The sequence below is a fragment of the Ipomoea nil genome, unplaced genomic scaffold, assembly GCF_001879475.1.
Source record: "Ipomoea nil cultivar Tokyo-kokei standard unplaced genomic scaffold, Asagao_1.1 scaffold0804, whole genome shotgun sequence".
Lineage (NCBI taxonomy): Eukaryota > Viridiplantae > Streptophyta > Magnoliopsida > Solanales > Convolvulaceae > Ipomoea > Ipomoea nil.
Window position 1 is genome coordinate 2,407,129 of NW_017617232.1, and position 26,422 is coordinate 2,433,550.

The 26,422-nt window shown below is 36.2% G+C and overlaps 1 protein-coding gene across 4 annotated transcripts in view; it reads left to right on the forward strand.

Annotated features, from left to right (window-relative positions):
* The window catches only part of LOC109177339 (sister chromatid cohesion protein pds5), a 52,363-nt gene extending 33,635 nt beyond the window's left edge, over positions 1–18,728 (forward strand). For 3 of the 4 annotated variants that reach the window (XM_019326664.1, XM_019326666.1, XM_019326667.1), the window contains 4 exons: positions 9,329–9,357; positions 17,686–17,768; positions 18,065–18,138; positions 18,448–18,728. In XM_019326664.1, coding sequence (XP_019182209.1) covers positions 9,329–9,357; positions 17,686–17,768; positions 18,065–18,138; positions 18,448–18,480 — 219 coding nt within the window. In that variant the 3' untranslated portion in view covers positions 18,481–18,728. The remainder of the gene's footprint in view (positions 1–9,328; positions 9,358–17,685; positions 17,769–18,064; positions 18,139–18,447) is intronic. The other variant, XM_019326665.1, reaches the window with a different exon arrangement.
* The last annotated feature ends 7,694 nt before the right edge of the window (positions 18,729–26,422 follow it).

Sequence of the window (26,422 nt, forward strand, 5' to 3'; positions counted from 1 at the left end):
TCAATCTAAATTGGTTGATTTGGTGTTGGCACCGGATGGGTCCAATTTTGGGGAATGGAAATTTTTAGTTGAAGTAAATTTGAAGGGTATGGGTAAAGCTGGACATTTAATTGAGACATGTCCGGATGACCCTACCGAAGCCCAAGCGTGGCAGAAAGATGATGACGCATTGTTTTCGCGTATAATAAATTGTATTGATAGGAAGATAATCCTATCTTTACAGCACTGTAAGAGTGCGAAGGAAGTGTGAGAGTTAGTGAATCAGTGGTTTAGCGGGGCAAGTAATTTAAGGAAGTTATATCAGTTCTCCCAGGATGTTCATCGACCGTCTCAAAAAGGGCGGGACATCAGGGATTACTATTATGACTCCAAGAATGTAAGTGAGGCGTTGTGTGCTGCTATGCCAATTACTGATAAAGTGGATAAAATGAAAAAACAACGTGATCAGTTGCATATTTTTAGTTGGATTTCTGGGTTAGATAAAGAGTATGATGTTTTGAAATCACAATTATTGGGGAATAAGGAATTAGACTCGCTCGACCAAGTTTTCTCTATGGTTCAAAATGCGTCAGTGAATCTTGGTACTGATAGTACGTTGGAGAAACAAGTGTTTTTCTCACAAGGAGATAGTGGGACTGATAGTCGAGGAGGTCGGTCCAGGGGACAAGGTAGAGGGCGCGGAGGAGGTCGGGGGCAAAGGGCTTGCTATAATTGTGGTGATCCCGGTCATCTGCGTAACCAATGCCCACAACTCTTCGACCATAGGAGATTTGCTAATTCTGCTTCTAAACCAGAAGGGACGGTTATGATAACTGAAGAAGAGATGGCTTTGTTTAATCAGTTAAAGTTGTCTTCCTCGCAGTCTCCCGCTGGTCCAGGGTCATTGCCGTCTCCGTCAGCTACCTTTGTTCAAACAGGTAATCCTATTGCTTGTGTTTCCTCCTCGTCTCGACAGTGGGTCATTGATTCTGGAGCCAGTGACCACATGTCAGGTAATCTAAGTATGTTTTCCGAATATTGTTTCCTTAAATATGGTCCTACGGTTACCTTGGCAGATGGTTCATCCACCTCTGTTTTAGGTAAAGGTAGTGTGAATGTTAGTTCGTCGTTGCCTCTCACTTCTGTGTTATATCTCCCAAAATTTCCATTCAATTTATTGTCAATTAGTCAAATTACCCGGGACCTAAATTGTTGTGTTATGTTCTTCCCTGGATATTGTATGTTTCAGGATCTGTTGACGAAGACGATTATTGGTAAAGGGAAGGAGGTCGGTGGGCTGTACGTGTTAGAATGGCTGTCCAAAGATTCTGGAGGTGTTCCGGTTGGTTTATTGGGAAATATGTCCCCGTTGCAGTTGCACTCCCGGTATGGTCATCCGCCTTTGTCTGTCTTAAAGAAGTTGTGTTCGGGGTTAGAATCTCTATCTGGCTTGCAATGTGAGTCATGCGAGCTTGCTAAGCATTGTCGGGTGCCATACCTTCCTAGAGTCGATAATAGAGTTGAGTCTTTATTTCAGTTAGTTCACTCAGATATATGGGGGCCATGTCGAGTAGTATCAAAGTCTGGGTTTAAATATTTTGTAATTTTTGTAGATGATTTCTCTAGACACACTTGGCTATACCTCATGAAGTCCAGAGATGAGTTGTTTGGGATCTTTTGTAATTTCTGTGCGATGGTCAAAACTCAGTTCAATAAAATGATACAGGTTTTGCGGAGTGATAATGAGACTGAGTATTTTTCTCGTTCCTTCTCGAGTTATATGAGTCAGAATGGGATGGTACATCAGTCGTCTTGTGTCAGCACTCCCCAACAGAATGGTGTGGAAGAACGCAAGAACTGCCATCTGTTGGAGGTGGCTAGGGCGTTGTTGTTTCAAATGAAAGTCCCTAGGGTTTACTGGGCAGATGCAGTTCATACAGCGTGTTTCTTAATAAACCGCCTACCTACAAGGGTCCTTGGGGGTCAGAGTCCTTGTCATTTCGTCTATTCGTCCAAACCGTTGTTCTGCCTTCCTCCTAAAGTGTTTGGGTGTACGTGTTTTGTGCAGGATGTTCGTCCTCAAAGAGGGAAACTCGATCCTAAGTCATTAAAATGTATTTTCCTGGGATATTCAAGTACTCAAAAAGGGTATCGGTGTTACTCCCCGGATTTGGGGCGATACTTGGTTTCTGCAGATGTCTCGTTCTTCGAGAATACTCTATTCAGTGAAGAGTTCCCTGGTTCGTCTGGTTGTAATTCCGAGACAGATGATTTTCTGACATATATTGTTACTATTCCTGACTCAGTAGGAGTAGAGTCTAGGCCTCCTGTTACGCAGGTTTATCACAGGCGGCCCAGAGAAGGTGATACGCGTGCAGCCCCACCGGTTCCACCAGTAAATCCTCCCTTACCAGAATCTTCGTCGACAGACCAGGATGTTCCTATCGCTGTTCGGAAAGGTACGCGTCGTTGTGTTCGTCCCATTCCGTCTTTTGTGTCATATACCAATTTATCGGCGTCTTCACGTGCTTTTGTGTCCCAGTTAGAGTCTATTCCTGTTCCGAAATCTTTGAGTCAGGCAATGTCCCATGATGGTTGGAGGCGTGCGATGGTAGAGGAGGTAGACGCCCTTGAGGAGAACTAGACCTGGAATCTGGTACAACTTCCCCCTGGTAAGGTTGCTATTGGGTGTAAATGGGTGTATGTGGTGGAAATGAACCCGGATGGGCCTGTGGCTAGACTCAAAGCGCGCTTGGTGGCAAAGGGGTACGCCCAGGCGTATGGTATAGATTATACCGAGACGTTCTCCCCAGTGGCCAAGTTAACTTCTGTGCGGATATTTATTTCTTTGGCAGCTTCGAGACATTGGCCCTTGCATCAGCTTGATGTGAAGAATGCTTTCCTACATGGCTACTTGCGTGAGGAGGTTTATATGGAGCAACCACCGGGGTTTGTTGCTCAGGGGGAGTCTGGGAAAGTGTGTAAGCTGAAGAAGTCTTTATATGGGCTGAAGCAGTCTCCGCGTGCGTGGTTTGGGCGGTTTAGCAATGCGGTTGTTGAGTTTGGAATGCAGAGAAGTGCATATGATCATACTGTCTTTTAGAAGCATACTAACTATGGGTGTGTTTTGTTGATAGTATATGTAGATGATATTGTAATTACAGGCAGTGATACAAGTGGGATTGAGGCACTCAAGTCCTTTCTCGGGTCTGAGTTTCATACTAAGGATCTGGGAGTGTTGAAGTACTTTCTGGGAATTGAAGTTGCACGCTCTAGGAAAGGCATATTCCTCTCACAGAGGAAATATGCGTTGGACTTGCTCGGGGACACGGGGCTGCTTGGGTCAAAACCGTGTGATACGCCCATGGATCAAGGTGTGAAGTTATTGGCAGGAGAAGGGGAGCCGTTTGAAGATCCGGAGAGGTACAGGAGGTTAGTGGGAAAATTAAATTATCTCACAATTACCCGTCCAGATATTGCATTTCCAGTGAGTGTGGTTAGTCAATTCATGAGTGCACCGACCCAAACTCACTGGGAAGCGGCGGTTCGGATTGTGAAATATTTGAAAGGTGCTCCTGGAAAAGGGATTCTTTATGCTGACCACGGGTATATGCGTGTTGAGGCATTCTCCGATGCAGACTGGGCTGGTTCACCAGGTGACAGGAAGTCTATGACAGGTTATTGTGTGTTTGTAGGAGGCAACTTGGTCTCCTGGAAGAGTAAGAAGCAGAATGTGGTGTCACGCTCAAGTGCTGAATTGGAATACTGAGCTATGGCTCATGTGGCAAGCGAAATAGTCTGGGTGCGTAACATTCTAAAAGAAGTGGGTGTTGAAGTGAAGTTACCGATAGATTTGTGGTGTGATAACTGTGCTGCCATACACATCGCGAATAATTCGGTCTTTCACGAGCGGACGAAGCATATTGAAGTTGACTGCCATTTTATACGGGAAAAAGTGGAGCAAGGACTCATATCACTTACACACGTTCGGAGCGGTGATTAACTGGCTGACATATTCACGAAAGGATTGTGTAAAAATCGGGTTTCATATATATGTAACAAGTTGGGCATGTTTGATATCTATGCTCCAACTTGAGGGGGAGTGTTAGTAGGTTGTTAGAGGAAATCTCCTAACTACTCATTTGAATTTTGAAATAACTGGTTAGGAGTTTCCCTTTAGCTTGTATTTAAGCGTAGGCTGCCTGTTCTCAATATTCATTGAGTATTCATTATCGCAATACATATATACACTTCACTTGAGAGTTCAACAGTTTTAGTATGGAATAGAGATACACTTATCCCTTTCCTTTTCAACATTGTATCTTAACCAAGATGCTACATATACATTTTATTTTTTCTCACCAGAAAAGTTACTGTTTAGATCACTAAAGAATAATTCCAATGGTCTCACTTTGTAAATCTTCTTCTGACCTACAAGTCCAAGGGTGTGAAAATAAACCTCAGAAAGTTGTGATACACCTGCACATATTGTATGTCCAAAGAGTAATACCTTCGGCTTATTGCTCATTCTCTTTCTTTGGTGACTTAATTGTTTCATTGTCAGCACTATTAGATTCCTCTCTTCTAGGCAATCCAACGCCTGAAATTTGATAATGATCGACAGTTGTATCTGTTCCATATGCTGTGTGCCCTCGTGTGCTGGTCCATGATGTCACCTTTGACAATCTTCTGTTGCAAAACTTTATAGAGAGCTTATTTGCGCTTTTCCGGCCCTACTAGTTTAGATTGAAGGTTTTTTGACAACTTTGTGGCACTCTATTGTAGTGTTCTCACTAACTTTTAGCAACTACGGTCAATAGTAAAATGTGCAACGGAGATGCGATTACTGCTCAACCACCTATAGCCACTAGAATCTCCATTGTCCCCAACACCTTTCATGCCACCTGTGAACAGAAGAACTCTATACATGTTTTTCATATCTCTTAGACTAAGGAGCATACATATTTATACAAGAAGCTATACACTAAGGTAAGGTTCGGAACTCAATCCCTGAGAATATGCACATTAATCCCTAATATCATGCTAAATATATTCCTACTATTTATAATGTCTAACACTCTCCCTCAAGTTGGAGCATAGATATTGATCATGCCCAACTTGTTACATAAGTAATCTACTCGAGACCCATTCATGGCTTTTGTAAGCAGATATCCTAATTGTTCTTTTGTCTTCACAAACCCTGTAGAAATTAAGCCTCGTTGTATCTTTTCACGAATGAAGTGACAATTAACTTTGATGTGCTTGGTTCGTTTATGGAAGACAGGATTGACTGCAATATGGAGAGCCACTTGATTATCACACCATAACTTTGTAGGAACAGGAGTCTTGAATCCTATTTCATTCAGAATGTGATATATCTACAAGATTTCATACGTTGCTTGTGCCATTGCTCTATACTCTGCCTCTGCACTTAACCATGAGACAACATTCTACTTCGTGCTTTTCCACGGGATCAAATTTCACGCAAAGAAGACACAAAATCAGGTTGTAGATCTTCGATTTTCCTTAGATCTTGCATAATCTGCGTCTACAAAGCACTCAACCTTCATGTCTATGGTTTTGATATACAATTCCACGTCCTGGAGCCCTTTTTAAATGTTTCAAGATTTGTTCAACAGCTCTCCAATAGTCAACAATTGGAGAAGCCATAAACTGATTTACAATACTGACTGAGTATGTAATATCAGGACGGGTTACAATCAAGTAGTTTAGCTTACCAACCAATCGTCTCTATCTTTCTGGATCATCAAATGGCACTGTGAATTAGGGATCTTGGAGTACTACATGGCTTAACTCCCAGTTTCCCTGTTTTTGTCAATAAATCAAGTACATATTTTCATTGGGAGAGAAATATACCTTTCTTCGTATTACCTCGACACCCAAAAAATACTTTAATGTATCAAGATCTTTAGTTTGAAATTGACTATGAAGAAAGGTCTTTATGAGATACAATACCAACAGTGTCATTATCAGTGATGACAATGTCATCCACATAGACCACTAATAAGATAGTTACCTGTTTTAGAATGCTTATAAAAAACAGAGTGATCAGACTTCCCTTTCAACATGCCAAACATTTCAATCGCTTGACTAAATTTCCCAAACCATGCACGAGGGCTCTGCTTTAGGCTATATAGAGATTTGCGGAGGCGACAAACTTTACCATATTTCCCCTAAGCAACAAACCTAGGTGGTTGCTCCATGTAGAGTTCTGAAGGTCACCATGTAGAAAAACATTCTTAATGTCTAGTTGATGTAACTATGTTAGGCCAATCATACGTAGCAGCCAGAGAAATGAGCAACCTGACAGAGGTCAATTTTGCAACAGGGGAAAATTTGTTAGAGTAATCAAATACCATAGGTTTGAGTATACCCTTTTGCAACTAGACCAGCTTTCAATCGAGCTACTAACCCATCAGAGTTAACCTTCACCGCGAACACCCATTTGCACCCAATGGCCTTCTTTCCTGCAGGTAAATTTACCAAGTCCTATGTACCATTGAAATCTAAGGCATTCATTTCCTCAATCATAGCATTACACCAACCAAAGTGGGACAAGGCTTGTTTTACAGTTTTAGGAGTTTGTATGGAGTCAAGAGAAGCAATAGAGTAGGAAATAGGAGGTAAGTGAGTATAAGAGACAAAAGATGAAACAAGATAAGTACAAGATCTTTTACATTTGAGAAGGGCTATGGCAAGTCATCCAGATCATCTGACGGAGAAGCCAACTCAGGATATGAGACGGGCATTGTGTTAGGAGCCAAAGAAGTATTCTGGTTGGGAGTAACTATTTCTGGAGGGACAGAATGTTGTTTACGAGAATAAACTTGAGTGATTGGTGGTCGTAAAGTAGAGATAGAAGCGGAAGTGGTGGTAACCGTATAGATGAGAACATCATCATTGTCCCTGTGGCTTCCAGAAGTTGAGGGAAGTGAAAAGGGAACATCTTCATGAAAGGTTACATCAATCGACACTAGATATCTTCCTGTGGACGGGCAGTTAACACCTATACTCCTTTTAGACAAGAGAATATCCCAGAAAGATGCATTTCAGAGATTTTGGATCTAACTTTGTAATATGAGGCCTAACATCTCTCACAAAACAAGTACATCCAAACGTTTTTTGTGGAATAGGAAACACAAACTTTTGTGGGAAAAAGACACTGATAGGGTGTTGTTTCACGTAATACCGAAGATGGCATACAGTTAATCAAAAAACATGCATTAGAAACTGCATCAGCCAAAAGTGTTTGGGGACCTGCATTTGGAATAGGAGAGCTCGAGCAGTTTCCAACAAGTGTTTGTTTTTCCTTTCAGCAACCCCATTTTGAGATGGAGTGTCAACACAAGATGATTGGTGTAAAAGACCATGTTTATTACTCATATAAGAGGAAAAAAGTTCAGAAAAGTACTCTTTATCATTATCACTTTGCAAAATACGCACAGGAATATGAAATTCCATTTTTACCTCGGCACAAAAAGCATGAAAATGAGAAAACAATTCAGACTGACTCCTCATGAAATATACCCAAGTCATGCGAGAATAATTGTCAACAAAAGTAACAAAGTATTGAAACCCAGATTTAGACATAACACGGCATTGACCCCAAACATCAGAATGAACTAATCAAATGGAGCATTTGCTAGTTTATTGACTCTCGTTTAGCAAACTGACAAGACTCACAATTTAAAGAAGACACCTTATGAAATTGCGGACACATTTTTTAATAGAGGTAAAGAAGGGTGTATTAAGCGACAATGGGCTTCAAAGGGAGTACCCACCTTGAAATAGGCAACAGTTCTTGGAATATTGGAATCAAGAATATAGAGGCCACCAGACTCATGTCCTTTACCAATAATCTGCTTCGTCGTAAGATCCTGAAACATGCAGTGAGTAGGGAAAAAGTTATAGAACAGTTCAAAGCATGAGTGATTTGACTAACAGAAATCAAATTAAAAGACAAGTTGGGAAGGTTCAAGACAGATGATAATAGGAGATCGGGAGTTGGAGTAGCAGTGCCAATCCCAAGCACCCTAGAGGTGGACCCATCAGCTAAAGTGACATGGGAAGTGGATGGAGAAGATTGAAAGGTAGATAGGAGGCTGGAGTTACTTGTCATATGATTTGTGACACTCGAATTGATAACCCACTTGGAAGCTAAAGAGACTAGGCAAGTATTGGGATTACCTGAAGTGGCAGTAGCTACGATTGAGGCAGATGATGAAGATTCTTGGTACCTTAAGAACTTAGCATAGTCATCTGCAAAGATTAAACTTTGTTCTCAACATTAGCAACTGAAGACACCACATTCGCAGACTGATTCCCCTGATTTTTATTCTGAAGCTTCCGGCAATCCTACCATTTATAATGTTTACACCACCCTTGTTTCCTAGTCTAACTCTGTTTGGATCTTTGATTCAGGTATGACTGGTCACATTTTGGGCAATCACTTTCTCTTCACCTGCATTGCCTCATTTGATTCACTACTTATTGAATAAACAGGGTATATTTTATCTAAGTCTAGCTTAAATACCTTAAAGATTATACATGACTACATACACACACACACATATACCCTTAGGCTAACCTAGAGCTAGGTAGCATAGAAACGGGAAACGGGGAAGCATAGGATACAAAATGTGAGAGAAACAGAGAAATATAATAAATATAAATGTGTTTTTTTTTCTTTAAATATGTATAGATATTAATTTTTTACTAGTTTCTACTTTGGAAATGCTTTTTAAAAATTAGGAAAACGATCCTAAAATGTTTTTGGAGTTCCCATAAAATTGTAGAAAGAAACGTTTCCAAAATGTGAAATGCTAATACTTGAGAGTTTTTGTCCATCATAGGTTCCCACACTTAGGAAATATCAAAGGACACAGTGACACACACACACACACAAAACACATGTATTAAACCAAAAGCTACATGCTATAGATTTGGGAGACAATGAGTAACCATTCCTTTCCAGGCAAGGTATTACTCCGTACTAAATTACCCAATGTCCCTGTGCCTTTGGAATACATTGGATCTCTGGTTTTTGTTCCATTAGGACTGAGGCTTACCTGATTAAAGTTTTATAAATGGGTTAGGGTTATTTCTTTTAGCATTTACAGCTAAAGGTGTACTTGTCTTCAATAATGTTGTTATGGGCTTATGGCTAATGTGAGTTGGTATTGAATAGATATATCATTAGGACTTTAGTTATGAAATGTATTCAACAGAGTGGCGTTGGTCTTTTGAATTCAATTCAATTCAATTTGCAAACTTCTTGTATTCTACTTCATATCAGATATGCTCAGTAACATAAAATGTAATATTGTAGGATTTCGATGCACGCCAATCAAGGTTCTGGTACGCTCTTACTATTTTTGATAAATATGCTTACAATTTTTATTTTGGTATAATTCACTAGAAAAAAAAAATATACAAACCCATTTTCATTTTATTTATGTTAAGAGTCCCATTTTCATTGGCTGTGTTTGGTCCACTTTGGGTTTATGGGTATTGGTGGCGGTCAAGTTTTCGTAAGCCCCCTTGTTCGGTCCACCAACGGGGAGGGTGCGGTCCAATTTCAAGTGGTCAACCGGTTAGATTCAAAATGGCCCAGTTGTCCATTTGAGGGAAGTGTTCAAAATGACCCAGTGTTAAAGTTCCACATTGATAAAATAAGAGAGATCATAGTCCTTTATAAGGCCATGAGTTAGACTATCTAATTGGTTGGATTTAATCTTTTAGTGTAGTTTGGCTCATGTGCATTATAGCCCAGTTGAGTGACCGTAGCCCAATATTTGTTTATAGCAGTTTACAAAATTACAATTTGACGTCAATCAACCTGCTACTTAAATATTTACTACTCCGTATAGAAGTCTTAGATATTATTCAATTTTTTGCCATAGTGGTCTTACTAACTAGTACTTTACTATGTAAATAATATAATATAATTATACTAAAATTCAATTTTTTTTTTCACTTTTTAATTTTAGCTTTTAATATTTGAAGTTCAAAAAGAGACATTATTACTCATTGTCAACTTTGGCAAATGTCATCACTTATTTATAACAAATCATTGCCAAATTTGTCAAGGGTATTTATGTAAAATGGCATGTCTTCTGTATTTAAGCTTATATGTAAGAGCAAAGTTGCCATTTTCATTTGGAAAATGATAAGTGGACTCCCAAAGAATAAAACTCCTGACACATGTCCTTGGAGGAAAAAAAAAAGAAAATGAATAAAAATTGTGGTCCATTTTTTTTTTTTGTATCAATAAACGTGCCAAATTAATAGGGAGTAAAAAGTAGGAGTCCATATAGTATTTCCTTACACCAGCTTATTAATGGATGCACACCGGTTACACTCTACTGCAAATGATTGAAAGGTGCTGCAGACCAGATTTCCCTCTAGCAAACACAGAAAATGGAATCTTATATAACTTGCTTGTAGAATACTCCATTTCTGGTTGTGTTATGGAGTCTAATATTTCATCATTAAATGATTCATATCCCAGAGTATAAACTGTTTTAGCAGTGAATTTATCATATTTATAATCATTTTCTGGGAAAAGGACCATCCAGTGGAGTGCCAAGAGAACCAACTAAAGACAAGGTGGTTTCCTTGGTTCCTGTTGCTAGAAAGAAGGGACATCAACGTAATGTGTTTGTTCTATTTTCTGTGTGTGTTCTTCACTGCTACACTTAGACATATATACTACCACAATGGACTGTTTTACAACTCTTCACTTCCTAGTCTATTTAATTCTATGCCTTTCCATCTTCTATAACTGTTTATATCTAACACTCCCCCTCAAGCTAGAGCATAGATATTAATCATGCCCAGCTTGTTACAAATATACTCAACCCTGTCCCTGCTAAGCCCTTTGGTGAACACATCAGCTAGTTGATCGCCGCTACGAACATGAGCCATGGAAATGAGGCCTTGTTGAATCTTTTCACGCACAAAATGACAATCTACCTCAATATGTTTGGTACGCTCATGGAACACTGGATTGTTTGAAATATGTATCGCTGCTTGATTATCACACCATAAATGTATGGGCTTCATCACTTACACACCAACCTCCCTCAACATATTGTGCACCCAAGTTATTTCACACGTCACATGAGCCATCGCCCTATACTCAGATTCTGCACTGGACCGAGCCACAACAGTCTGTTTCTTGCTTTTCCAAGAAACCAAATTACCTCCTACGAACACACAATACCCTGTTGTGGACTTCCTGTCACTTAACGAACCTGCCCAATCAACATTCGAAAATGCCTCAACTCTGGCATGTCCATGATCAGCATATAGAATGCCTTTACCTGGTGCATTCTTGAGATACTTTACAATTCGAATTGCTGCCTCCCAATGAGTTCGCATGGGTGCTTGCATGAACTGACTTACCACACTGACTGGAAAAGCAATATCAGGACGCGTAATGGTGAGATAATTCAACTTTCCCACCAACTTCCTATATCTTTCTGGAGAATCAAAGGCCCCCCCCCCCCCCCCCCCCCCACAAGTCTCACACCCTGCTCCATAGGGGTCTCACATGGTTTTGATCCCAACAACCCAGTATCATCAAGCAGATCTAACACATATTTCCTTTGGGAGAGAAATATTCCTTTCCGAGAGCGAGCAACTTCAATCCCTAAAAAATACTTCAACACTCCCAAATCTTTCGTGTGAAACTTTTCTTTGAGGAAAGATTTAAGAGCTTCAATACCTACTGCATCATTACCTGTGATTACTATATCATCAACATAAACAATCAAGAGAATGCACCCAACATTAGTATGCTTGAAAAAGACAGTATGATCACACTGACTCCTTTGCATACCAAACTCCATAATCACACTACTAAACCTCCCAAACCAAGCTCGTGGAGATTGCTTCAGGCCATATAGAGACTTTTTCAATTTACACACCCTTCCAAACTCACCCTGAGCAACAAACCCAGGAGGTTGCTCCATGTAGACTTCCTCAACCAAATCACCATGTAAAAATGCATTTTTGACATCTAGCTGATACAGAGGCCAGTGGTTAGATGCAGTTAAGGAAATAAAAATACGAACTGAAGCTATCTTAGCTATCGGGGAGAAAGTTTCTGTATAATCAACACCATAAGTCTGTGTATATCCCTTTGCTACTAGACGAGCTTTAAGTCTGGCCACAGACCCATCAGGGTTCATTTTCACAACATAAACCCACTTGCAACCAACTGCAGTCTTACCGGCCGGGAGGGGTACCAAATCCCAAGTATGGTTTTCCTCAAGAGCAGTCATCTCATCCTCCCTTGCATGTCTCCACCCATCATGTGCTAAAGCCTGACTCAAAGTGTTTGGAACTGACACAGAATCTAAACGTGATAGAAAGGTGCGAGATGATAATGGTAAATGATCATAAGACACAAAAGATGAAATAGAATTTTGACAACGTTGTTTACCTTTACGAAGGGCAATGGGAAGATCCAAATCATTTGACGAAGATTCTGGTAAGGAAGAAGTATTCACTTGTGGTTCGGGTGGTGCCACTTCATCTCTCGGCCGCCGAGTATACACCTGTGTAATGGGAGGTCTAGAAACAGACTCGACAGGTATGGTAACAGTATATGTAAGAAAGTCATTGTCTTGAGTAGATCCATACCCAGACGACCCAACACCCCCAGTGAACACCATGTTTTCAAAGAAAGTAACATCAGCTGACACTAAATACCTCCCCAAGTCAGGTGAATAGCATCTATAACCCTTCTGAGTACGCGAGTATCCCAGGAATATACACTTAAGAGATTTTGGATCAAGTTTTCGGCGTTATGGACGAACATCCTGGACAAAACAAGTACATCCAAATATTTTGGGTGGGAAATGAAAAAGAGGTTCAGTCGGATACACTAAAGAATAAGGAATTTGACCTTGAAGGACTGACGAAGACATCCGATCAGGAAACATGCTGTATGAACAGCATCAGACCAAAAGACTTTAGACACTTTCATTTGAAACAAAATTGCCCGAGCTACTTCTAACAAATGACGGTTTTTCCTTTCTGCCACTCCATTCTGCTGAGGTGTATACGCACACGAGGATTGATGAACTATCCCATGTTGGCCCATATAAGTGGAAAAGGGTTTAGAGAAATATTCTTGTGCATTGTCACTTTGCACACACTTAATAGTTTTATTAAACTGGGTTTTGATCTCAGCACAAAAACTACAAAAAATTGTAAGCAACTCATCTCTAGATTTCATAAGATATAACCATGTACACCTAGAGAAGTCGTCCACAAAGGTTACGAAATATCTAAACCCATTCTTCCCTGTGACATAACAAGGACCCCAGACATCAGAATGAACAAGTTCAAATACAGATCGTACTCTTTTATTGACACGAGGAGGGTAGGAAACCCGACAATGCTTAGCAAACTCACACGACTCACATTGCAAAGTATACAGTGATTCTAAGCTAGGGAAGAGTTTCTTTAGGACTGATAGTGATGGGTGACCATATCGACAATGTAGCTGGAAAGGAGAGGTATCACTCAACATGGCCTTGGACGGAGATATAGATTGTTCTAACACATACAGTCCTCCGACTTCCTTCCCCTTACCAATAATCTTCTTCGTCAAAAGATCCTGAAAGAAACAATAACCCGGTAAAAATGAGACAGAACAATTCAAAAACCGTGTGATCTGGCTAACAGAGAGCAAATTAAAGGGAAACTTTGGAAGATATAATATAGATGACAAGGGTAATGATGAGGCTGCATCAGCACTACCTCTTCCCAAATGGATGACCTATCTGCTAGAGTAACCATAACCCCAGGATTAGATGGAGAATATGTGGAAAAACCCTTAGAATTACCTGTCATATGGTCACTAGCTCCAGAGTCAATGACCCACTGTGTAGACGAAGAGGACACACACGCAACAGGATTACCTGTTTGGACAAAGGTTGCAGAAGAAGACGGTTGACTGGATGGAAACTGAGATGGAGACTGCATAGGAGAAGACATTTTCAGTTGATTGAACGCTGCTAACTCCTCATCTGTCATAATTACCATATGTCCTTCAGATCCGGAGGTTGTGTTAGCAAACCTTTGTTGCCTGGGTAATTTAGGACATTGATTTTTGAAATGGCCCGGTTCTCCACAATTGAAACATACCCTTGGTCCTCCACGACCTCCTCCACGGCCTCTTCCACCACGTCCTCGTTGGCGACCACCTCCACTTCGACTATTATACCCTTCATTAGTATAATTTCCTTGAGATACAAACACACTTCCATCACTATTGCTCCCTTGTGATATAAAAACACTCTTCTCAACCGGTTCATTATTGTCAACAGTTACTGCTGCATTTTGTATCTGAGAAAATACTTGGTCCAACGACCCTAATTCCTTGTTTCCCAATAATTGTGACCTAAGAATCTCATATCCTTTGTCAAGCCCAGAAATCCAACTAAAAGCAATTAACTGATCACGTTGTTCTTTCATTGTTTTCACATCAGTTGTAATAGGCATTGCAGTGCATAAAGCTTCACTTAAGCTTTTAAAATCATAATAGTAGTCTCTCAGATCTCGACCTTTTTGATTAGGTCTATAGACATCTTGAGACAACTGATATAATTTTCTCAAATTACTTGTCCCACTGAACCATTCAGATACTAACTCCCACACTGCTTTAACCGTGGTACAATGTTGCATTGATAAAATCACCTTTCTATCAATACAATTAATTACCCGTGATAATAAAGCTTTATCATCTATTTCCCATTCTTTATTATCTGCAGGGCAATCTTTATCTAAATGGTCACCTTTACCCATTCCATCTAAATTAATTTTAACCAAGAATTTCCATTCAGCAAAATTAGACCCATCAGCAGCCAACACTATATCAATTAATTTAGATGGAGTAGATACAACAGTAATATTCTTATTACTTCCTTCTGCCATGACTGCCTATTCACGTTGATGCTGTTACAAATTAATTGATATACCACTATTTGGAGACTTCTGGAAGCAGTGATTCAACAGCCCAAAAACTTAAAGCAACAATGAATTGCTTATTCACGTTCAACCTAGGTTCGGAAACCCTAAGTGCAATCATCCACAAACCAAAACTCCACACAACATACCTGGGCAGAGCCTACTCCTCACGGCGAGTTCCCCGGAGTAATCGCCGTCGTCGATGGTGGCCGGAGAACGCCTCACGCGCCGGCGCGTGGCGCCGGAGCAGCTGGACGACGTCGGCGCGTGGAAGCTCTGATGGCGGCGCGGTTTGAGACCTGTCATCGCCTCCTCCTTCCGATCACGGCCCACTACACTCTCGCCGGCTCTGATACCATGTTGCTAGAAAGAAGGGACATCAACGTAATGTGTTTGTTCTATTTTGTGTGTGTGTTCTTCTTCACTGCTACACTTAGATATATATACTACCACAATGGACTGTTTTACAACTCTTCACTTCCTAGTCTATTTAATTCTATGCCTTTCCATCTTCTATAACTGTTTATATCTAACAGTTCCCTCCACTAATTTGGGTCTAGAAAATGGTACAATCAAGTGTCCCTTAGACCAGGAAAAACTTCCACTATAACCTTAACCTCACCTCTAGCATTTCCTCTTTAGAGAACCATTTTCGATGACATTGCAGCTAGGATCTAACTCCCAAAGCTCCCCCTGTATTAGTATTGACATTGTTTAAAGGGGGTGGTGACGATATTTTTGCCTTTCGTTGAGGAATATTAAGGCATTTAAGGGTTGAATGATAATCATCCATTTACTATGTCATCCTTATGTTCATACTTAGTTTGAGTAGCTCAAAGGTCTCTCTATTTTTTTTTTTCTCCTCTCTCTCTCACTCTATACACACACACACACACACACAAGTGCCTTGCACTCGTTTGATTCGTAGAACATAAATAAACTTTTCTTCCTTCTCCTTTGTTTCCATTTATACATGATAGTGGAGCCTTTTTCTGCACACCATAGTTTCCAGTTTGAATATTACCACGACTTCCTCAAGACTCATAGACTAGAGAGGCTCCTGGAGTAGGTGTAGAGATCTCACCTGGTATGGAAGTGTTACCTAAAGAAGTTGTTTAAACACTAATTCTGTGCTCTACATGGAGTCACTCCCACTAATCTGATCTCAAGTATGCTACAAAAATTGAGCCTTAGACTGGACTAGCACCATAAAAAATGTACTATGCTGGGCAACTTCTTCTGCCGAGGTTCCACCGATAGGCATGAACTTATTGAATTTACTTGTTAAACTCTGGGCTTGCCCAAGGAAAACCTCTATATTTGCCCCTTCCTTTTTCAAATTAACCAAATTTTCAACAAATGTAAAATCAAGAGAGATCATTAGTATATACTGACTTAACTTTGTTCCAGGCTGAAATGCATGTCTTAAATGGTCTGAAGCGAGGCACCAACTCTTAGGAGAGAGAGATTGTCATAACAGACTGCACAATTGGGCATCAATCCTTCCCCATCCTTTTATTTTTTAGTACATTATCAACCATCAGATAAGGCTCACTCACAGGCACATGAGCCTGGAGCAGTGGTTAGGAGTGGCTATTGCAACAGGAAAAAGTGAGCTATCCATGTTAGATACCACTGACGTGTCTAGAAGCTTCAATAAATTGAAGCTAGTGGCACAAGAGGTTAATTTGAAATCTAGGGTTTTTATGAATCATACTAATGGTTTTTTTACAAACACTGTCAAGCATTGTTCACAAGAACGTTGCTTGGTGTGTAGAAATATAAGGGAGAAGGAAAATAAGTTTATTTTTGTTTCATGAATTAAATGATTACAAGACATCTATATGCTACTCAAACAAAGTATGAACATGTCTGTGAATAATTTTGTTGAACTGCGAAGTTGCCTAGCCACCATCTGAAAGTTTTCTTGCCATTGTCTGGTAGCTTCAACATTGTAGTTTGAGGGCTCTCTTTCTTCGTGCTTCCATGCTCTCTGCTCAAAAACCTCACTTTTCACTAATGTCTCTTTTTGCCTTCCCTCCTTGTCAACAAAAGCTTGCTATTCTCTTACTCTGTCACCCTTCATGACAAAAGAAGGTAATGTGGGTAGTTATCTATATGATGTCTAAGGCACATTAATGCAAACCCCAAATGGAGTTTCTTTGTTCCAGGGTTGATTTGGCAACAATTTGAAAAAAATGAGACATGACATTTATAAACACATTTGAAATTATGGGGTCCCACATTGGTTAGTGGCCAATAGTTAAGGGGCCAAATGCGATTTCTCTTTTTATTATACACACTTTTTGATCATTTCATTTCTGGCAAGTCATTTTAATTTAAAAAAAGTAACTCAGATTTTTCTTATTACTGCAACTTGGACTATACTTTTCTAAAAATGATTGATGCATTAACCTCAAATCATGTCACCAGTGTGTTTGCCTTCTAGTGCTTGAATTAGCCAACAGTTAAACTAAAATAAAATTAACTTGATTACTGGCCTATGAACTGTGCTTAATTGTTTGGGCCACTTTGGGCACATATGAGAGTGGTATTGTTGTGCACTGCTAACAGGTAAAGGACATTGTTCCTTAGACCAATCTACTGGGTGAAATGCATGATTTTCTTGTGTTTCAAATTACATTTCATGTTTTTATTCATATATAATCAATTAGCTCTAATAATCTCTTGTATCTATTACAGTGACAACAGAGAAGGTGCCTTCTGCCAAGAAAATGCATCAGTGGATAAGAGCAAATTTCAGGGCAGAAAGATTCCTCTGACTGGTATTGATTTTTCATGTTTGATACATAATATTTTTCCTTAATGCACTTGAAGACTAGTTTATACATTAAAAATTTGTTTGCCCACCTACTCTATTTGATTAGGCTAATTGTCTTATGCATTATTGGGTTAGCGCAAATTAGAAATAGCTTAAGAGTGACCTGAAAGTTTATCAAACAATTGCAGTAATTTATTCAGCTTAGTTTTTGAAGTTATTGCTGCATAGATTTTTCTCTTTGGTAACATCAAGGAGTTGTGGTTCCAATTGCCTAACTGCCTAGCTGGTATTTTTCTGCAGCAAGCTTAAAGAAGAGAGAACAACTACTTGTTGACTCATCATCTTCTGAAGTCATTGGTGGCAATAAAGATGCTGTAAGATTTTCTTACTTGTATATTCTTTGGTTGGCAAAATGCACTTGTGTTAGGCATTTCTTAACGGCTGTGAAAGGCATAAACTGCAAACATTTTGCATTTTTTGCTGGTAATTATAAAACACGAAATGCAGAAAAATTGCAACTTGGATAATACTAGATATAGAGCAAGTTGAAAATCTGTGGAGAAATGATTTTTATGCTCACTAATCTTGTACTTTGAACAAAGTTCATCCTTCATGACCGACAGACCATGAGATATGTCATGTCTGGTTGTACTGATTCAAGTTTTTTTTGTTATATTTCTCAGTTGAAGCGTAGGACTCGAAGACGAAAAGTTTGAGGTGTTTTGTCAAACAGATAAACAAATGGGCATCTGGCTATGTTTTTGTACTATATCCAATTGCCACATCAATCTTCCAGTGAATATGTTTTTGTTTTACTGTTAGCAACAGTTGGATCAAACTACAGTTGGCTAAATTAAAGTTAGTTATGATAGAATGTTATTGTTTTCTGACAATTGAAATTCATATGATATTGACTAGTGGGATATTATAAAAACTAATGACATTCTAAAACTTACATAATTGCCATTTATTAGCTTTAGTTTGTCGCAGCCAGCTTCAAAAAGATTTTAGTTGCTAGTATAGAAAGATTTGCTTGTAATAGGCTTATAAAATATTGTAACTGATTATTGTAATATGTTTGTAACAACCATTTCTAAAGAAAGAACAACTCATTCTCTCTCCTCGAAGACCATTAGTTTAAACAAAAAGAAGTTGATGCTGCTGCTAACATGATCTCCAAGATGGATGGACCATAACTATTTCAAGCTAAAAACAAGGTGGAACATTGTCAGCAGGTAATATGCATTTAACATATTATGTGTATGTAATTAATATATTATTTATTTTTAATTTATATACAAACATATAATTTATTAATAAAAATATATATTGTAATATGTTAACTGCAGATATATAATTTTTAGATACGTAAGTTAGTCTATGGTATAACAATTGGATAAAGGGTTATATACTTATATATGTACTTTTCCATGTGTTACTAGTCTAAAACTCAGGATCTCTAAGTGACATATATGGGGGTGTTTGGTAAATGGCTGTTAATTAATAACTGTTAACTGATTCAGTTAGTATGTTTGACTAGTTGATAGCATTAGCTGATTGTAGAAAAGTGTTTAGTAAATTAACTGTTAGTTGATAGCATTAGCTGATTGTAGAAAAGTGTTTAGTAAATTAACTGTTAGTTGATTACATACAAGATGATATTCTTAAAAATCTTATTAAAAAAGTTACTTTGACCAGCTTTTTGAATTTTAGTATTTTGAAACAATAAGTTGATTAATCAAACATTCATTGATGATTTAACTAAGTCAAATAATTAATAATATTTAAATAAGTCAAAATTAGTTGATAGGCTAACTATTGTATCAAATAGGGTTATGATCTCCTATGAAGCTCGACTAATAATTATATGATATCAATTTCGATTCAGTATTCAACTTTAATTGAGCTGATTAGAGAGATATTTTATCAGATGTTGAATTTCACCAAAAGTAAAATTGAGTGTGATGGTGCCATATTTGACGGAACGTTATGCTCTGCAACCGTGTGCACCATGCAAGGTGCACACGATTCCAAATTTATAATTTCTATACTATAGATTCATAATTCCTATACTATAAATTCATAATTTCTATATTATAGATTCATAATTTTTATATTGTAGATTCTTAAAATTTATAATGTAGATTCATAATTTCTAAACCGTAGATTCATAATTTCTATACTGCAGATTCATAATATCTGTACTGTAGATTCATAATTTCTGTATTGTAGATTCATAATTTCTAAATGGTATAGTTATCAAATTATGAACATATAGTTATGTAATTTGTGAATACAGCGTTCATCAATTGGGAATATGAACATCGAAAATTATGAACATAAAATTTTGTAATTATGAATATAGAGTTTAATAATTATGAAGATGAAGTTAAAAAATTATGAATATATAGCTTTATAATTATGAAGATATAATTCAGTAAGAGTTAATACCCAAAATTGTCCTCGACTATAGTGGTTTTTCTCAATTTTGTCCTAAACGACTTTGGTGACCTAATATAGTCCCAGACTTTTGTGTTTCGCTCAATTTAGTCCTCCGTTTGTTATTCTGTCAAATTGGTGTTAAATAAAGGGACAATTCAATAATATCAATATTGACCTCTCTTTACTTTCAACCTGCGAAGTGAGAAATCTCTCTTTCTTACACGAATTACACCTAGAGTTACTCTCGAACCTACGAATCAAATTTTATATTCGTAGCTTTAGAAGTGATTCTGGGATTAATTCGTAAAAAAAGAGGGATTTCGTACTTCACATGTCTATGAATAAAGAGATGTCAATATTAAAATTACTGAATTGTCTATTTATTTAACAACAAATGGACGGAATAACAAATGGGGGACTAAATTGAACAAAAACACAAAAGTCTGGGACGAAATTGAGTAAAAACACAAAACTCTGGGACTACGTTAAGTCACCAAAGTCGTTTAGGACAAAATTGAAAAAATCCACTATAGTCGAAGATGATTTTGGGTATTAACTCATTATTCTTCCATAGAACAGTGTGCACCATACATGGTGCACATTGCACAACATAATTTGCCATATTTGACTTGAAGTGGGCCTGAACATATTGCTGGACTAGATTGATAGCCCAATATGCCGTTGAAGAAGAATTGGGCTTAAGGCTAGTATATGTTATGGATTAAGTCAATTGTTATGGCAAATTATTGTGTGGACCATGAATATTAAGTACATTTTTAATATATTAAAAGTACATTATTTTTGTATTGAAGGTACATTTTTGTACTGAAGGTTCATTATATAAAATAATGTACCCTTAGTATATTAAAAATGTTTTTTCAAAAAATGTACCTTACGTACATAAATAATGTACCCTTAGTATATTAAAAATGTGTTTTTATATATGGTCCACACAATTGTGTGGATCATGGTCCATGCAATAATGATTGAATTGTTATACCATGGATCATAATTCATATTGTATTGTAAACTCTGATTCTAAAATTATATATCTGTAATTAACACATTTTGTACCTACAACTAATTATTTCTATACTTATAAACAAGTTAAAGGCATTAATTGTACATAATATGTTAATTACATACACATGATAACTACAACCACATAAATTGTTAACTGCAGGTACAATATGTTAATGCAGACACATAAAATGTTGGTTAACACTTAACATGTTATGTGTGTCTGCAGTTAATATATTATATACCTGTAGTTAACAATTGATGTGTATGTAGTTATAATGTTATGTCTGTAATTATTATGTGATGTGCTTTCAATTTATTTACATGTACAAAAATAGTTAATTGTAAGTACAAAATGTGTCAACTCCAAGTATATAATTTGAAGATTATTTTTAAATCAGGATAACAAAATCTATAATATAAGGTAGACCTTGGTCCATTGTATAATTTGCCAGGTTAAATACCTGAGGAAGTGGAGTACTTAGAGTAGCAATTATTATTGCATGGACCATGGTTTATACAATTGTGTGGAGCATAAATAAAAAATGCATTTTTAATATACTAAACTAAGGGTACATTATTTATGTACGTAAGGTACATTTTTTGAAAATACATTTTTTAATATACTAAAGGTACATTATTTTATATAATGTACCTTCAATACAAAAATAATGTACTTTTAACATATTAAAAATGTACCTAATATTTATGGTACACACAATTGTGTGGACCAATAATTTGCCCTGGAGTAGAGCTCGGCGTCCTTGTTTTAAGGCAATCGTTATGCTATGGACCCGTGTCCAGCATGCGTGCTGGACACGGGTAACAATGCCGTTAGGCACTGTTATCTTTTTTTTTTTTTTTTTTTTTTTTTTTTTTTTTTTTTTTTAATTTCAGACCGCTTCGTTATAGGAGTATATGTTCATAATTTTATTATTACATGTTCATAATTGTAAGTTCATAATGTCAGAGCTCTATGTTCATAATTCCATAACTGTACATTCATAATTCCGTAATTGTACATTCATAATTCAATAACTGTAACTTCATAATTTTCGAAGCTCTATGTCCACAATTTTAGAGCTCTATGTTCATAATTTTATCACTATATGTTCATATTGTAAGTTCATAATGTCAGAGCTCTGTGTTCATAATTTCATAATTGTACATTCATAATTGCATAACTATACATTCATAATTGCATAACTGTACATTCATAATTCGGTAATTGTACATTCATAATGCAATAACTGTAAAATCATAATTTTCAAAGCTCGATGTTCACAATTTTAGAGCTCTATGTTCATAATTTTATCACTATATGTTCATAATTGTAAGTTCATAATGTCAGAGCTCTGTGTTCATAATTTTATAACTTACATTCATAATTCCATAACTGTACATTCATAATGCCATAACTGTACATTCATAATCCCATAACTGTACATTCATAATGACACAAACGAATAACGCCGTTAACAGCGTTAACGACGAGACAAAATTAATTTTTTTTTAACTGAAATGACGCGTTTTCTCTGAAAACGACATCGTTTTGGACTCGTGTCCACAATGCATTGTAGACACGAGTCCACTGCATAATTTGCGGTTTTAAGGGTAGTGAGACCTAAATTATTCGGTCTCAATTCGATAACGGATGAAATTATTGTAGGTTTAAAAGGTGCCTATCATTTAAAAAAAAAAGAAAAAACTATAAATAGGGATTTTGTTCTATAATTTTGTATCATTAATCCCTCATAACAATAAAACTTTCTTTATTTGTTATTTACTAGGTGATCCTAGCTTCACCGGATTAATTCTAAGCTCACATGGTCCTTCTCTAAGAGTCACTATAAAAGTAAATTACAAGTCGCGTAATCAATCCATCGATTAAATTCTAGTCTTCATATGTCATGATTAAGTCAGGCGATAAACTAACTATACTAGTCTATTGTGTGATTTTTATAGTCAGAGCTAATTAATTGTTTATACTTGTAATTGAAAAATGTAGTATCATTAGCGTGTAAGTGTATACTTTGTTGGGGTTGCAGACTTTTTCGCAAATCAAAGTATATATATACTCCACATATAACTAATGAATTAAGATATACATGCAAGGCATTCTTTTAAGAAAAAATGCTTAGCACCCTTACATTTATTGCTCACAAACTTACTACTTCTAGTTGTAGTAATTTTTAGTTGGTTTGATTTTTCTTTTTTTCCCTTTTTATTTCATATATTAAGCAATTAAAATTTACCACATCAGGAAGTGACAAGTTTGTGAGTGGTAAATGTAGGGGCACTACACATGATCCTGCTTTTAATATGAAGTTAAAGAAAATATTACACAACGTGTTTTAAAAATGAGTAATGCTAGATACCACTCATATTTTTAAAGAAGCTAATTCATTAATCATAAGCTGAAACGTTTACAATAAAGAATAATGGAATGGTTAAACATTCCTCATAATCAGACAAGAAACAACTTCCGTAGCAATGCTAAAGAAAATTTGATTCGCAGACTATTTCACAAATTTGAAGCTCATATTTTTACTTCAATCCATCCCCGCGACGTGATGTTATCTAATTATTGGTAATTAAATTCTTTTTATAATTAGTGATGAGGTTAGTCAATTTATGAACACCCCATAAATGAATATCATTAAAAAAATATACTAGAGGAAGAAAAACATTTTCCTTTAAAAATTCAATAATATGAACCTATAAGTAGTGAGAAAAAAGTATAATCTAATAAAAACATACGGAGATTTCTATAAGTTTCCAACTTTCCATTTTATTTAATATATATTTTATATTAGTGTAAATATATATATATATATATATATATATATATATATATATATATATATATATATGTGTGTGTGTGTGTGTGTGTGTGTGTGAAACATCATAATTAAGTCTATGGGATTGAAATATATGTTACAACTGACAAGCTAACATGTGCAAATGTTTTTTTGTTGGGTGGTGGAGAAATTTGAATCAATTCAAGACCTTTGAAGTGAAACTGTAAATTTATTATGTTATATATTTTATACTTAATAATACTCTTCACGTTTGTACACGATATATACTTAAAAGTATTATTTTTGTCAAGCAACATGGAGATTTAAATTGAAGACCTTACAGATCTTTTTTGAAAACCAACAAATCAATGATTTAATTAATAAATCAAAGCTGTAATAGAGTCAGAAGGGATTGAATCCCAATACATAAACTGGTCCTAAGCAAAAGCTAAAGAAGCTAAGATATGAACATGTGAATTTAAAAGCCTAAAAAAGTGCAATAATTAAACGAAGTCATGGCCTATAACAAATGCTTATCTAATACTAAAGTGAAGTATGTATTACATCATTACTATAACTTAGGAAAAATGATAATTTTATTTTATTAGTTATAACTAAATTGTAGATTCGATCCATGAATTATTATTCTATATATGAATTTTTTCTTTAATTATGTTGAAATTTGAAATTTCAATTTATTACTTATAGATTTTGTTAACATCTTAACATTAATAATTTATTTTGATTTTTTAAATTATTATAGAAAATATTGATTATTTTGTAAATTTTTTTCAAATTCCTTCCCTAAATCTTCATATATACGCTACTCGATCTTATCGCGAAATTCTTTTTAAATACTTATTTGTCTTGATTGTTGAGGAATCTGAGTGACAAAGTAAAAATAACAAACAAGAGATTACTTAAGATTGAATATACACTGAATTGTAAGTTTAATATGTTAGTTTATTACAATTTTTTCCTTTTGTTGTATGTAATTACTCTTTTTGATATCTCATTGAGTTCATACCTTAATAGGTAATATGTTGAGGAATCTGAGTGACAAAGTAAAAATAACAAACAAGAGATTACTTAAGATTGAATATACACCGAATTGTAAGTTTAATATGTTAGTTTATTACAATTTTTTCCTTTTGTTGTATGTAATTACTCTTTTTGATATCTCATTGAGTTCATACCTTAATAGGTAATATATATATATATATATATATATATATATATATATATATATATATATATATATATATATATAATATGTGCAATTTAGTTATTTTAATATGTTGATTGATTGTGTGTAGAGGTTTATACAAAAGGTTAATGCTGTTAATTATTATTTTAATTTAAACAATATTTTTGTGTATTATTCTATTTCGTTAGAGATGTAATCCTTTTTCACCATATCATCATGATGTTGGTTTTAGATTTAGTGAAAGTTGGGTGGATGAGATAATTATTTTTATTGGTCTTAGATGAAACAAGTAAATGAAAAAAAAAACATATAACTATCTAGCTTCCACCCAATATACTCGAGAAGATTGAGTGCAGCCTCTACATTTGTTGTTGTTGTTATTATTATTATTATTATTATTATTATTATTATTATTATTATTTGGATATACCTAGAATTTCCACCGTCGGACATAGAGACTAATCCCCTCGCTGAATTATAGGCACATCTTTTGAGTGGAGCCTCCACATTTGTTATTACTTATTAGTCAACCACCTTAAAAAATGAGACTATATAAAAAAAAAAATCATCATCATTCTAAATTTAAGAAGCAAAATAATTGAAAGTATTTGTTATGTATTTAGATAAAACTTGTTTTTCATATTAAACAATGTAACTCATGTTATCATTTTGCCATTTTGGTGCCTACCATTTGGATATTAGGTTGTATTATATTAAACAATGTAACTCATGTTATCATTTTGCCATTTTGGTGCCTACCATTTGGATATTAGGTTGTATTTTATGCAACTTATGGATGTTTTTGGTTGTTTTGGTGGCTGTTAAACAAGTGTAATTTAGACTTTGTGTAACTTAAGAGTAGAGTATATATGAAGATTCATGAAGGGAATTTGAGAAAATTTTGCGAAATGATCAATATATCTTTCTTTTTTTTTTTTTGGGTTTTTTTTTTAAGCAAACCGATATATCCTTTAATAATTTGGAAATTTAAAATAAATGGTTAATAGGGAAAATATCAGTTGTAGTCCATCAATTATACTCATATTGTAGACTTGGTCCATGAATTATTACCATAAAAAAATTAGCAAGGCCGCGAGCCGACCGTGTTAACTCAGCTAACTCGATCGAAATGGACGAGTTAACTCGGTCGAGTTAGGGCGCTAGGCTGCTGCCTAGGCGGCCGAGTCG